General features: G+C 42.4%; 1 protein-coding gene across 8 annotated transcripts in view; it reads right to left on the bottom strand.

The window, feature by feature from the left end:
- Window positions 1-243: 243 nt before the first annotated feature.
- TNRC6A (trinucleotide repeat containing adaptor 6A) overlaps window positions 244-15,635 on the bottom strand; it is a 105,944-nt gene continuing 90,552 nt past the window's right edge. For 6 of the 8 annotated variants that reach the window (XM_075995186.1, XM_075995187.1, XM_075995188.1 and 3 more), the window contains 7 exons: window positions 10,070-10,228; window positions 8,951-9,091; window positions 7,298-7,405; window positions 5,462-5,683; window positions 3,587-3,657; window positions 2,693-2,832; window positions 650-2,262 (listed from right to left, as the gene is read on the bottom strand). In XM_075995186.1, coding sequence (XP_075851301.1) covers window positions 1,887-2,262; window positions 2,693-2,832; window positions 3,587-3,657; window positions 5,462-5,683; window positions 7,298-7,405; window positions 8,951-9,091; window positions 10,070-10,228 — 1,217 coding nt within the window. In that variant the 3' untranslated portion in view covers window positions 650-1,886. Of the gene's footprint in view, window positions 2,263-2,692; window positions 2,833-3,586; window positions 3,658-5,461; window positions 5,684-7,297; window positions 7,406-8,950; window positions 9,092-10,069; window positions 10,229-15,635 lie in introns of all 8 variants that reach the window. The other 2 variants (XM_012780141.2, XM_020281412.2) reach the window with 1 other exon arrangement.

Genomic DNA, 15,635 nt, shown 5'->3' with positions numbered 1-15,635 from the left:
GAAGAGTTTTGAGCAACAAGATCCCAAAGATGCTCAAAGAGGGTAGGAAGGAGCAAGCTACAGTTTCCCATTGTTCTCACATTATTTCAGGGTGAAATTGTGGAGAAGTTCAGATAAAATGTTCAAATATTTGCTTAGATTTTTAATTGGTTGCTCTATGAGAACCCTCATACATAGCAACTTTGAAACTTTCATTATAAAAAAGAGCCTACAAATAAATTCACAAAAAAGAGACAATTAATGTTGAGCAGCCAAAAAGTCATGGTTTATTATATCTGAAGAAATTTCATAATTCAAACACAACCAAACTGTACATTTTACAATCACATTCTATTTGTAAACAGTTAAAAGCCACTGACTTCTTTTGCATCTTAGGACACAAACAGTTAGAATCAAGGCAATGAAATGATGGCAAATTCTGTACTGTTAAAATTTTTACCCTTGTTTAGTCTCTCTCCTTTGACTAAGCAAGCATTATAATACCATTTGTGGGCAAAAAAGGGGGGAGGAAAGAAATTTAAAAATGATGTAACTCGTTAGTTTGCAACAACATTTAAAATTTTCTTTATACAACAAACAACTCTGTAAGCCCAATACCTTGGTTACAGTATGCATAGTTACTGATTTCGGCTTTAAGGTACAACAGTTAAACATTAACACAGTCACAAGAGAGCAGAAACATATAGAGCCACTTGATGGGATTACAAAAAATTATTACCTATTGATTATTAGCAAACCATCATCACTCACTAATAAAAAGACAGCATCTGAAAGCAGAATGTCAAACTCCAGCTTTAAGCGTTTTTTTGTTTTTTCTTCTTTTTTTGGCAGAGAAAATTCTTTAACAGAGCAATACGTAGTATCAGTGCTAAAAGTTGGGGTTTTTCTTTTTTTCCTATAAGAAACTACAAGGAGTTTTTTAACTGGGGAACTGGTTTTCCTGAGAACCATGCTCTTTGATTTAGGACAGGAATAGAAAAACAAAAGAACATGGCCAAATGCTGCTCCTTTTTTCCCAGAGATAGAAAGCATCTTTTAAATCATCCTCCTTTTTTTTTGTCTTTTAAATTTTTTTTAAATGATGGAAGAGTAAACATTTTTTTTCTCAAAAAACAAACAAAAAAATCTGTAAACAAGAAGGTTCACTGTGGGAACCTTCAAAACAAAATGGAAAGCCTATTCAAAGTGCAGGGCCCGTCCTGGGTGGCAGGTGGGCTGCAAGTCACAGCTGTGGCCACAGTTTTTCAAACTGCAGAGCGAAATTCTTTAGTTTTACAACATGAAAAAACTGGTGCAATACTTTCATTAATAATCCTAAAGTCAGTATCATAACTTGATCTTTTAAACTCCACGATACCACAATAAGGTAGGCAACATCAAGGCATAGTAGAGAGCGCACACCTTTTAAGAACATCCTTGAGTAAACATTTACACTGGAACAGCTGCCCCCCCATATTGCCGATTAGACGGAGAGAACATCATTCAGTGCAAAGGTAAAAGCTCATACATTATCAGCCCAAAATGGTTTGCAAAAAAAAAGGGGGGTGGGTATCAGGGAAAAAAAAAAAAAAAAAGGGAAGAAAAGAAAAGAAAAGAAAAGAATTCAAAGGCTAAACATGATGAATATACACAAGTGAGCTCATTCTATACGGTTTAGCATGTATGGCGCTATTTGGGAGTGTAAATAGATAGATACCTTTTCACATTATAATATTGGCCTGCATGATTCAAGTATTCAAACTGATATGTTTTGGGGAAAACAAAGTGGAAAATGTGCAGAGAATAGCTGTTCCCACAGGTGGCCCCTGGCTGCAGGCGGCGAGCCCAACTTAGTGCTCCTTTCTTTCGCGTCTGAGGTCACAGTTTGTGAGTCTCCATCTACACTGTTACATGGACTCTCCACCCCCACCCAGGTGGTCAACAGAAAGAAAAGCATTAATGGGGGATGGGCTGCTAATTCCTCGGGGGTCGCTGCTGCTTGGAGGACCCCACAGGCTTGTGGAATAATGTGGGGTCCCCCAGAGTGAAGTGCCGTGAAGGTCTCCACAGTTAGTTCCCGACAGCCCAGCACCATTCCAGTGATTGAGATCGGTCCGGCTGGAGAATGAGTGGGAACAGTCGAGGGAGCCCAGCCGGCTCTGGCTGGACCCAAGAGACTGCCAGCCAGGAGAAGGGGTCAGAGACTGACTTTGTGCAAAGAAACGACTGATCTCCTCTTCACTGGCAAACTCAGCAAGAATAGTAGTGTTCCCCAGTACACACCTAGAGGAGAGAGGCACAGCAGGCTTGTGAGCATTCGACGTGTGAGAGGAGCTTTGCTAACTCAAAAGTGAGGGTGAAACTTGTCTCTGCTAGAAAAGCCGGAGAGAGGGAGAGAACTCGCCACGTAACAAGCATGCCCACGGCCCTCCCAGGGCTTGACGCCTCAGCCCGAGTGAGCCTCCCTGGGAGCACCACTGTGGTGTGCCAGCATCATGTCTGTCTGTCTCCTACGTAAGGGATTTTCTAGGGCCCTTTCGGTTAGGTCTGATTCTTCCCCTGAGGAGCACTAATCTTGGAGCCCAGAGTACAACAAGGCTGCAGCTGTCAGGAGGCACCTCCCTCGGGACCCCTCGTTCCGGGGCCATGCTGTGCTTTCTCACACACTCCTTCCCCCACACTCTTCCAATTAAGAGCTGAATTGCCAACTTACATGTGCAGAGACTTTTGTGCCTTCACTACCTCTTCTTTTGAACTGTAACGGACCAAAGCATTTCCATGTGGGAGGTTCAGGTGGAATGTTATCAGTGGGCCATGCTGCATGCACAGAGTACGCAGAGTTGAGCCATCGATCTAGAAGACAGTGTGGGGACCGCAAATTAGATGTGTCATGATGAGGGCCATCCAGCGAGGCTATCCCAGGCTCCAGCTCTGGTCCTTCTCTCTTCCCTAAGGTTCTTCGCTCCTGGGTAACACTCTTCACTGGTACTTGCTGCTATGATGGGGTACAGTGCCCCCCTCCCCACATCCACTGGTCCCAGAGCCATACCTCTGTGGCCTCTAGACTCCTGGACACTCCCCAGATCCCCAATTCCTTAGTTAGCCATTGCCCCTGCTGTGGCTTCATGTCTTCTCTCTTCCTGCCCTGAGGACAGGATCCACCAAGGCACTGCTCCCTGGGGGGAGGGGAGGGCGGTGGGCTCTTAACATCCAGCCTCCAGAGGAGGGAGTAGTCCAGGGGCTGAGAGATGTCCTAACCTTAAAGGGCAGACCTGGGATTCTCAAAGTGCAGGACAAGGACTGCATCAGATTCATCTGCAGGCCCTCATAAAAATGCAGATGCCCAGATCCCAGCCCAGACCTACTGAATCAGAATCTCGGAGGTGAGACCTGGGAATCTGTATTTTTGTCTGCTTCCATGCACATCAGTGTGAGAACCACTGGATCAGACCACAGCCTGCCTGAGGCATCAAGACCAGTCCTCTGCCATTTCCTCTGTATGGCCTTAACTATCACTTAGTAGCTCTTGTCTTGAACTCAGACCTGAAAGCTTTGTTCCCATGCTCCTTGGCATATCCACATAAAGCAGGATATCTGGTATCCTTACCTGAGGTGTAAGGTTTTTTAGAACAAGCCAATTTGTTATTCTCCCTGAGCTGCTCTCACCCCAGCTGGAACCTAAACAAGGAAAAAAAAAAGACAAGTCAGTTTTCCTAGACTGCAGCCTGAATGACTGTTTAGGACAAATAAGTCTAATTACAGTTACTCAGTAGATGGATTCCTGGCCTCATGGATTCCTTCTCATCCTTGCACTTCTACATGGGATACTTTCTCCTTAGGCCCAGAATTTGAGCTCACACCAGCCATGGCCAGGTGTTAACTCCTAGGGCAGGGAGCTTTGCCTCTGGGGACAGTGAGCTCAGAACTGCTCCCAGCTCACCACATGGTAGGGTAGTAAGCCAAAAAAAAAAAGCACATTCCTTTGGAATCTTTTCATTTATAAAGCTAAAATTATCTCCAAATGGCACCATCTGGGGAAGGCCTCGGTTTGTGATTATCTGAGGTTTGATGACCTAAATGTTATATTCCTCAAGCTGTGAAGCTTTAAGGGGATCTAAGAGCTTGTAATCATCTAGACATCACTCGTGTGGGAGCTTCCCAACTGGCCTCCCTGCTCGGCCTCCCTGGCATCCTCTTCTCCTAGAGGCAGAGGTTTTAATCGTGACCCAGCCCCACCCTATCTCCATCTCCAACTAAAAGTGCCTCACAAACACTTCAGTGTGGCTTGGACTGTTCCAGGACATAGTTCATGCCTAATTCACTTCTCACTGAACCCTCTCCCCACCCTGCATTCTCTCATAACTCCAAAAGGAACCTTTACGCTGTCTCAGGTCTCAGTCATGGCATGGGCAAGTCCCTCTGCTCGGGTTGGCTTGGCTTCCTGATTCCACTCAACTCCACCAATCCTCCTTAGGGTGGGCTCCTTGCCCTTTTATTAGCTCCCCTCCCTGTGTGCCACCAGCCACTTAGCTGGCACCCACCCACTGGTGTGGCTTACAACACACCAATTACATTAATCTGCATTTAGTAGCTTGGAACGGACCCAAGTATTTGTTTCATGTAATTAAAACCTTCCCCTCAAAGGAAATGCTGCAAGTTTTTTTGTAGCCAATTACCTGTCTAAAGATTGGAAATTATACATTAGATCGGAAAATATTAATGAAGTTTTATTATTCATTTTCAGTTTGAAAATGAGAAAGTTTGGCACAGTTTCTGGGCAGAGTAGAATGAGGGTCTTTAAACTCACACTTACTGGGAGAACCACTGGACCACTCTCAGTACATCAAGTGGCTGTGTGTGCGTAAGTCTATGGCCTGGGAGTGCAGGCAGGGACATGATGCCAGTACACATCCAATGCCAGTCATTTACAGAATGAGCAAAAGCAGGGGCGCCAGTATTCCTGGGACAGTCTGGTTTATGCCTTGTTGGCTCTCTATGATTAGTTAAGAGCACCCTCTTTCACTCCTAAATGTCCCTGTTTAAACAGTAAGTCGTATGGTCATCCCAAGTACAAGCCACACTCTCACCCAAACAGGCCCCTTCTTCGAGGCCAGATGGGCTACTCCCACCTTCCCCGGCCTTGCCACATAACAGCTTCTGCCCTGAGCAGGAAGATACTACACAGTTTAGGATGCACTCTTGAGAAACTTCTTAAAGAAAAGTGCTGCCCATTCATTGACTTTACCACTGACTGTTATGTATCTTTGGGTAAATACTCTTAAGTAAACTGGGATGAGACTCTCAAAGACCTGGAAATTGCAGAAGATGGCAATGCACTAGCAATCACATATTTACTTAAGTTCCCCACCTTACAGAGAGTAACAATAGTTTACTGTTTAAGTCTCTGTTAAACTAGACTGTTGGTACTGGTTAGCGTTCAGCAAGTAAACCATATGAAACCAGCTTACATATTTCATCTTACCTGGGGTATATCTGGCGTCAGAATTTCCCCATCCTCCACCTACACGAAGGGGAGAATTATCCCACGTAGACAAGGGTGGCTTCTGACCAGTCAGTCCCGGAGGTGGGCGGGACGGAGCAGTGATGTTTTTAGGTGGCAAAGGGACCTTCCACAGCTCATGAGCCAGAGAGGTGTTTGTAACTGAACCAGGAGACCATGTCAATTTGGAATCACTATTTCTGGCTACTCAAAGGTGGGGAAAAAGTGGAATAATGTTTAAGAAAAGAGAAAATTGAAATAACATCCATTCTCCCACAAAAAACAAATCAAAGAAAATGAAATTCTATTAAAAACTCCCAAACCTAACTGCCAAAAAAGAAATTCAAAAAGCCCAAAGGAAACTGCTCCCACCCCTCAAAACACTCCGACCATGTATCTGTTATTAATAGTTTTAAGATCTATGAGATTCTTAGGCCAATATAAAACTGTACTTTAATTGAAATCAAAACAAAAAATACTTCGAATTGCTCTAAAATAGCAACTGTGAACTCCTAAATAACCATAACTGAGTCAGTCACTCAAGACATATAGGCCACTAAATAAATTTTAGAACTTTGTTGTTTACTCATGGAGAAATGCCCCACCCAGGGAGTCACCATGACAGACACACTCACTGGGCGCCTGCTGCTCTCTGCCGAGCGCTAGGCTGCACACACGCATCTCTAACCCTGACATACATTCTACTGAGGGCAGAGAGGTTAAGTAATTTGCCTACGGGTCTAATGCAGAGCCGCCTGTCTGAAAAGAAGAAAAAGAAAAAGAAAAGGCCAGCTCAATTCCTGATACACACTGCTCACAGCAATGGGGGCACAAGGGCGTGTGCAGGGATCAGGCACACAATAAACTACATAAAAAATAATGCTAAAAACTTAAGAGGAACAGAAAAGGATGGAAAATTTCCTATCTTCCATCACTCTTAATTCTTTTTTCTACTTGACTTAAAAAGTGCATGTTCTTTAAGTCATTGCTACTCAAAATGTGGTCGAAGACTGGCCACAACACAGTTTTACTACTAGCCTGTGACAGAATGAGTACAGAAATTCAGAGTGAACATTTGTAAACTTAGACATTGCCATAACTCAAGTGTATAACTATTTTTCTAATAATTCAAAATTCATGTTTACTGTATTCTACAAAGGGTTGGAAATTAAAAAAAAAATTCTTCACTGCAGATAGTTTGAGAACCGCTTTGGCTTAAATTACATTTAATTACAGAGCCGAGGTAGCTCTCAGATGAGAGTGAGAGCTGTTCAGTGAAAATTAATTATTTTAGTAGATGACTGCTGGGTACAATAAATTTTAAAGGAATAAATGATGTTAAAAATATTTCCCTAGGCTCACAAATATCGTCTCCTGACTCCCTGAAGAGAAGACTCTAGATAAAAAGAAGAGGGCAGGCCGGGTGCAGTGGCTCACACCTGTATTCCTAGCATTCTGGGAGGCCGAGGTGGGAGGATTACTCAAGGTCAGGAGTTCAAAACCAGCCTGAGCAAGAGCGAGACCCCATCTCTACTAAAAATAGAAAGAAATTAATTGGCTAACTAAAAATATATATAGAAAAAATTAGCCAGGTATGGTGGTGCATGCCTATAGTCCCAGCTACTCAGGAGGCTGAGACACAAGGATTGCTTGAGTCCAGTGTTTGAGGTTGCTGTGAGCTAGGCTGACACCTGGGCAACACAGTGAGACTCTGTCTCAAAAAAAAAAAAAGGCATTAAAAAACAGCTGCCACAGCCCCAGGCTGTGCTGACACCCTCCCCCCCTTGCGGGCCCTGGTGTGCACAGGAGGAGGCCCACCTGAAGTGCTTTGTGCTGTACTGCTGAGGGGAACGTTGTAGTTGGAGGCACGAATGGATGACCAGGCACTAGTTGAAGGCAGCGTGGTGTTCAAGGATGAGGATGACCCTACATGGGGGAAGAGTCTGATGAGTCAGCCACCAGAGCAAGAGACATGGCGTTTAAGAACAGGCAAAACCATCCAGAGAAACTGAAGTGTAACTGCATGCCACGAGAAAGAAACCAAGTACACCTGGGATAACAGATGGTGCCTGAGACTACATCTTCCTTCTTGCCTTCAAAAGAGTATGCTAAGAGTTTGCTAGTTGTTTTCACCTTGGCTTAGTAAAGGTATTTTCCTTCCCACCCTGTTTTTTCAAAATTGTAGGGAGGAGACACTCTAACAATAGGGTACAGTAACCAAGACAACACCCAGCTCTACTTCCCACGACTGGACTCTAAAAGGAGGTTCAAGTCTTGCTGCTCCTAACTCCTGTCTCTGAACTTTTACAGGCTAGCCAGTGTCCAAGGTACCCTGTCACTGGCAATAAGCCAGGCCTTCAGCCTTCCCCACAATACCCCACACTCAAGAGTCCAAAACCTAGTGTTTCTTCCCATTTTTAAAAACGCTCTTGACCAACTACTCCAAATGAGCCCTGACCACCATCTGGATCACTAGGCCTGATCCCCAACTGGTCTCCTAGTCCAATCTGCTCCCCACTGTCACATCACCCCACCTGAAAGAATGAGTCTTCTCAAAACATTCAATAGTGTATTTCCTTTAATACCAAATTTAAACTCCTCTCCTGACTTTCAGAACCTTTCTGTAGGCCATTAGTTCCTTCTATTTATTAACTGCCATGCTGTGAAATTCTGTTTGGCTTTTTATTCTCCTGTGAAAGTAGCAGCTTTAACTACTCCTATATAGTTATTTGCTAAATTCAGCCCTTTTAGAATGATGAGGATTCTTTTCTTAACACTGTGATAGAGCAAAAACTTGTTACATTAGAAATTATATATTTAAACTGAGAGGATATATTTTATAGAAACAAAGAAAACACTTCTCAATATTTCAAAAATCCCTTTCATTTACCTTTCTTCTAGAAAATCATGGATGGAATACATGTAAATGCCTAGAGGTGAAAAGTAACTATGTGGTAGGTAATAGGATGGTTTTATTTGATAACCCATCTGGACTGCAGGGATCCATAAATTCATCTTATTTTTACTCTCTGAGAGAAAGAGAGGCTAATTTCCTCCACCAGAGAAAAGTCCTTCAGTATAATATGATCACATCCTTTATAAGAAACACTCATATTTAAATAACCACAATCTCATAACTCGGTATAAAGTAGATAGCAATCTTCAGTATGTTTGTTCATTAAGTTGTTAGTACAATTACTGGAAAGCAAATATTCATTGTTCCTTTGTGTTAACTTATTAAATTAATACATGTTTGTCATATCAAGTGATTATAAATCCTCATCATTTTAAAAGTGGGCAAATTAAAGAGTCACTTATGGGAACACCGAGAATTATCTTCATTTTCATGATTCCATTGGTTTTCAGATGCTGGAGTGACTGGCTGCTGAGAGCTTCATACCCACTTTGTACCATTCTTAAACTGGGTTGTTGAGCATCACTCAGAAATTAACTTTCACCCCACTTACGTACCACTGTTCCTGTCCCTGAGGTGGTCAACTTCCCGCACAGTATTAATTGAAAGATTGTTTATGACACTGCCAGGAGTGACGTAAGGGTCAGTTTCGGGGTCAATGTTTGGATAACCTTTCCATGGTTCACCAGGGCGAAATTCTGGAAATGGAAATTTAAAATTAGTTCAAGGTTTCATCATCATTTAAAACCCATTATTAAATATCATTTATTCCTAAATTTTATGCAACTCTCAAATATTCTCCAGTTTTACCACTAATAACCTTAAGAGGCTGGTTCAGTAATACAATTAGTACAACAAAAGCTGTTCTTTAGGCCGGGTGCTGTGGCTCACGCCTGTAATCCTAGCTCTTGGGAGGCCGAGGCGGGCGGATTGCTCAAGGTCAGGAGTTCAAAACCAGCCTGAGCAAGAGCGAGAGCCCGTCTCTACTATAAATAGAAAGAAATTAATTGGCCAACTGATATATATATAAAAAATTAGCCGGGCATGGTGGCGCATGCCTGTAGTTCCAGCTACCCGGGAGGCTGAGGCAGAAGGATCACTCGAGCCCAGGAGTTTGAGGTTGCTGTGAGCTAGGCTGACGCCACGGCACTCACTCTAGCCTGGGCAACAAAGCGAGACTCTGTCTCAAAAAAAAAAAAAAAAAAAAAAAAAAAAAAAAAAGCTGTTCTTTAAGAATAACTTGTAAGTTTTTATAACTGATATCATTTCTCTAGATTTATATATTTTTAAACAGTAACACTTTAAAGTGCTTTATGACAAATCACAGTCACTGCAACTCAAGTAGGACAAAGTACACTATAGATGCATTTCTTGTTGATTCCTCAGTACAAATGAAAGTACTGTCAAGTCAATCCCCTGACACAACTAAATTTTATATAGTTCTTTATGCTGCTTAATGGGACTCATTCCACCTTTGCTGCTTGGAGAATAAAGGCATTAGGAACAGGTAGGCACACTCATTTGCCCAAGACTGTAAACTTAATTTTTCCTTCATCATTTCTGCATTCCTTCTTATCAGCACACATCAGTCCAATCACACAGAATTGGGCTAAATCATTAGTAAGTCCAGATGTAACAGAAACATAGTCTCATTTAAGAAGGTATTAGCATTTTACCTGGTGGCCAGTTAACACTGCTAGAGCCATTAGGCGATTTGGCACGTGGCCAGCCATCTCCTATTGAACCTGGAGGACTGGCTGGTGAAGTACTGCTGTTCATAAAGTCATAGGGAACAAATGGAGACTCTTCCAGCCTGAAACCACTTGAAATAGCACCTAAAAACAAAAAAATGATAGTGAAATGTGAGCAAAATATAATATCAAATTTATTCTTAGGCCGGGCGCGGTGGCTCACGCCTGTAATCCTAGCACTCTGGGAGGCCGAGGCGGGCGGATTGCTCAAGGTCAGGAGTTCAAAACCAGCCTGAGCGAGACCCCGTCTCTACCATAAGAAATAGAAAGAAATTAATTGGCCAACTAATATATATAATGTAAAAATCAGCCGGGCATGGTGGTGCATGCCTGTAGTCCCAGCTACTCGGGAGGCTGAGGCAGGAGGATTGCTTGAGCCCAGGAGTTTGAGGTTGCTGTGAGCTAGGCTGACGCCACGGCACTCACTCTAGCCTGGGCAAGAAAGCGAGACTCTGTCTCAAAAAAAAAAAAAAAAAAAAAATTTATTCTTATAGGTTCTCAAATGTAGTAAGAAAACTTTCCATTAGATCTGTAGGCTCCAAAAAGTGTTCTGCAGATTATGTGAAGGCACAAGGAAAAGAGAGCTCTGTGCTCTCTTACAGACTTCAGCTGCTTTTAATTCTTATATACTAAGATTCTAACATATCATTTGAAGAATGTTGAAAATGATCACAGTGGATGTCATTTCAAGAGGGATATGAGGATCATAACTATCAGTAAGTGATCAGAATGAGTACACAATTATTTCTAAATCATTAAAATACTTGTATTTTGGCCTACATGGACAACAAGTACAGCAAACTTTTGTTGGGGAGATTCACGGTTTTGGGAGTGAATGAGGAACACGAGGGAGGAACAAGAATTGTGATAGCTGGACATGGTTTGTACACGCCTATAATCCTTGGGAGGATCCCTTGAGCCCAAGAGTTCGAGACCAGCCTGAGCAATATAAATATAGCAAGACCCCATTTCTGGCCGGGCGCGGTGGCTCACACCTGTAATCCTAGCACTCTGGGAGGCCGAGGCAGGCGGATTGCTTGAGGTCAGGAGTTCGAAACCAGCCTGAGCAAGAGCAAGACCCCGTCTCTATTATAAATAGAAAGAAATTAATTGGCCAACTAATATATAGGGAAAAAATTAGCCAGGCATGGTGGTGCGTGCCTGTAGTGCCAGCTACTTGGGAGGCTGAGGCAGGAGGATTGCTTGAGCCCAGGAGTTTGAGGTTGCTGTGAGCTAGGCTGATGCCACAGCACTCACTCTAGCCTGGGCAACAAAGCGAGACTCTGTCTCCAAAAAAAAAGACCCCATTTCTACCAACCCCTCACCCCAAATCAAAAAGCAAAAAATAAACCCCCCTCAGCCGGGTGTGGTAATATGCACCTAAAGTCCTAGCTACTTAGGAGGCTGAGATGGGAGGACTGCTAAAACCAGTGAGTTCAAGGTAATGGTGAACTATGATTGTGCTACTGCACTGCGGCTGGGGGAGTGCACAAGATCCTGTCTCTTAAAAAAAAAAAAAAAAGGAATTGTGATTTTAAAAAAAGAAAAACTGTGGTTGGGGCTGGATGCAGTGACTCATGCTTCTAATCCTAGCACTCCGGGAGGCCAAGGCAGGAGGATTGCTTAAGGTCAGGTCTACTTTTCTACTAAAAGTAGAAAAATTAGCCAAGCATGGTGGCATGCCTATAGTCCCAGCTACTCAGGAGGCTGATGCAGGATCTCTTGAGCCCAGGAGTTTGAGACTGCAGTGAGCTGTGATGAACCCACTGCAGTCTAGTTAGGGACGAGACTCTGTCTCAAAAAAAACAAAAGCAAAAGAAACCATGGTAGGGAATATTGTGAGTGGCAAAGCAGTGTATCCAAGAATGCAGGAAACCGATATGCCCTAAAAATAATGTATATGCAATGAAAAGAATGCAATATCCTTTTCTAACAGGATATTTATATTTCTACCAGATACCCCACTGCCTTGTGACTACAAGCACAGGTAAAGATATCTGTAACCAAAATGAATGTTAAGTCCCATAAAAACACATAGCAACAATCATTTGTTTTCTTGTCATTTACTCTCCTGACTCATCTTTGAACACATCTTAAAATGACTAATGCTGTACTACAAGTGGAAAGACATATCACTTTCCCACTGGAACAGTCTCAGCAGCTGTGCTAAAGGCTGGACATGGAAAGGTAAGATGAATGGGGTCCTTGCACTCAGTGACACTATATTCTAACAAAAAAACAAATGAACAGAGACAGGAAGGAGAGTGTGTGGCAAGGAGGGGTGGGGCTAGCATGTGAAGAGATTCTAGGCAGTGGGTATAGCCTGCACAAAAACCATACAAGAAAAACAGCTTGAAGTGTCTGAGGAAATGAAAGACCATTTTGTCTGAAAAATATTCAGTGGGAGAGTTAACATTAAGGAGCTGGACTCTGGCCTTGAAGGGTGGGGCTGACCATGTATGTGTTTCTAAGCTCCTGAGTTGGGAGTGCACCGCTGCAGTTAGCCCCAGGCTCCAGCACTCCAGACTGGCCTCTGCCCTGCTGGCACAAGCCTGGGTTTCCCCTTCCCTGAAGGCATCAGAATTTGCAACACCCTCATGCAAGGCTCTGCAGGCCACAGTAAGGAGTTCTTTTATACTAAAGGGTTTTAAGATGAGAAATAACATGATCTGGTTTGAGTTCACTTTTGCTGCTGTGTAAAAAATGGACTGGAGGTGAGGGGGGCAAGCAGGAAGCAGGGAGACCACTCAGAGGCTGTGGAGACAGCGAGAGATCATCTCAGCATACGTGATCATTTTGGAAGTAGAAGCAGCACTATTCACAGATGGATTGGATGTGGAGGTTGAGGAAAAAAGACATCAACTATATCTTAGACTCAAATGTCCATTAATGAATGAGGGGATAAATATAATTATAAAAAGGAATGAAGTACTTATACATGCTATAGCATGAACCTTGAAAATAGTATGCTAAGTCAGAAGAACCAGTCACAAAGGACCAGATATTACACACTTCCATTTATATGAAATGTCCAGTGTAGACAAATCTATATAAAACAAAAAGTAAATTAGTTTTTGTTTATGACTGGGAAAGATGAGATAATTGGGGGGCAGGAGCTATGACAGCTAAGGGGTTTTTTTGGGGTAATGAAAATGTTCTCAAACTCTGGTGATGGCTATACAACTTTGCAAATATACTAAAAGCCACTGAACTGTATGCTATGTAAATTATAACAAACTGTTAAAAAGGGTGTTTAGCTTCAATAATTTGATAGAAGGAGGTACAATTTATGGATGTAGGAAGAAATGAGAATGAAGAAGGGAAAATCATATCTCCTCCATTCATGTGGAGTTTGAGGTGGGTATAAAGAAAAAACTCTTGCTCACAATTCCAAGCTGCTCCTGCTCTGAACTTCTGGTAATACACAGCAGAGCCCTGCATGTCACTCGAGCCTCATTCCTTCCTCTGGCTGCATGTCACAGCTTCTACATCAGTTACTCAGAGACAGCAGAGCTGGACCGCAGCAGGATCCCAGGGCTCTCGCTAGTGGGCATACCCCTGACTTAGTGTCTTCACCACTACCATTTCCTCTGCTCCACTTCCTCAATCTGGTTATTTTGATCTTTGTAAACTATGAATCTGTTATCTGTTCTGTAAGTGGAACTGAAGCCACCTGGGCGTGAAGTGGGATATAAACAAAGTAGTAGTTGTCCATGATACAACAAGTAAGCATAGTTGCCACATTTCAAGTGATTGATTCTTATGCCACATATGATAAAAGTATTATCTTTTTCTCCCAGTAATACTTTCTATTTATTAAAACTTAATTTTATTAAAAAGGAAAATAGACTTGACATTAGAGGCAGCTAGGGTCCAATTATATTCTATTAATCACACAAGATAGATATATTAATATATCTATTAATCACATCAGAAAAATGAAATGTAAAATCTGTGTGGTAGGTTTAAGCAAATGGAAATGAATTTACACTGGAGAAAAGTCTTTGTCTTGGAAGTAGGGCATATAATTACATAACAATGGAGGCTACAATAATGATGGCTAAGACCTGTGAACCACTTACATGTCTAACTCTGTTCTAGTGTCTAAGTGCTTCAGCTGTATCACCTCATTCATCCTCAAAACATCCCAAAAGGAACTATTATTAATCCCATTAGTCAGATAAGGAACTTGATGTTCAGAAAGCAGTTAGGTTACTAGGTTACTTGCCATAGCTAATTACAATCATGTATCACTTCACAACGAAGCTAGTTCTGAGAAATGTGTCATTAGGTGATTTTATTATCATACAAACACCATAGAGTATACTTTACATAAGCCTAAATGGTACAGCCTACAACACACCTAGGCTATAAGCCATATAGACTTTTGCTCCTTGGCTATACACCTCTACTGCATGTCACTGTACTGAATACTGTAGGCAACTGTAACACAATGGTTAAGTATTTGTATATCTAAACATAGGAAAGGTACAGTAAAAATATGTTGTTATAATCTTGTGGGACCATCACCATATATCCTGTTGGTTATTTACCAAATGTCACTATGCAGAATGTAAGTGTAATAGCATAGCTTATTACTAGCAGAGCTTGGTCTCAAAACCAAGGTTCATATTTGTTTTGCCACCTTCTCATTGCCTCAAGTCCCCATTCTCGCCCTCCAGAAAAATTCCAAAATGATATTCCCCTGAGTGGCAAATCAACTTAGCATCCAGGTCTTCTTTTTTTTGAGACAGAGTCTCACTCTGTTGCTCGGACTAGAGTGCCGTGGGATCAGCTTAGCTCACAGCAACCTCAAACTCCTGGGCTCAAGCAATCCTCCTGCCTCAGCCTCCCGAGCAGCTGGGACTACAGGCACGCATCACCATACCCAACTAATTTTTTCTATATATATTTTTAGTTGGCCAATTCATTTCTTTCTATTTTTAGTAGAGACGGGGTCTCCCTCTTGCTCAGGCTGGTTTTGAACTCCTGACCTTGAGCAATCCTCCCACCTCGGCCTCCCAGAGTGCTAGGATTACAGGCGTGAGCCACCATGCCCAGCCTTAGGTCTTCATTTATGATCCAACGTCCCTGCTATTATGTGACAATTTTACCTTTAACTTCTGGTAATCATTAGTGCAATATGTACAATCTAGAAAACTGACCTTTAAGCCAAATTTAGTCAAATGAAGTTTCAAGATACAATTCAATGTGCAAAAAAGTAATGTCACCAAAAATATCCTTTTAATATTAATCACAATCACAGGAACACAGATTTGAGCATGTCTGAGCTAGAACACAAAGTGTCTCTCTTGGCTCCTCTCTCTCCATCATCTTATAATCACTAAGTCTTGTCAATTCTGCTTCTTCTACAGCTCCTGAATCATGACTCCGTTAGGTCAGGCTACTGTTATGGCTTGTTGGCTCAGCTCTGGATTAGGCAGAGAAGTTTCCCAACTGGTTTCCCCTCCTTCTCTACTCCCCAGTTCTG

The sequence above is a fragment of the Microcebus murinus genome, chromosome 19 (genome assembly GCF_040939455.1).
Source record: "Microcebus murinus isolate Inina chromosome 19, M.murinus_Inina_mat1.0, whole genome shotgun sequence".
In the NCBI taxonomy this organism is placed as follows: Eukaryota; Metazoa; Chordata; class Mammalia; order Primates; family Cheirogaleidae; genus Microcebus; species Microcebus murinus.
This window is presented reverse-complemented; position numbering and strand designations above follow the sequence as displayed.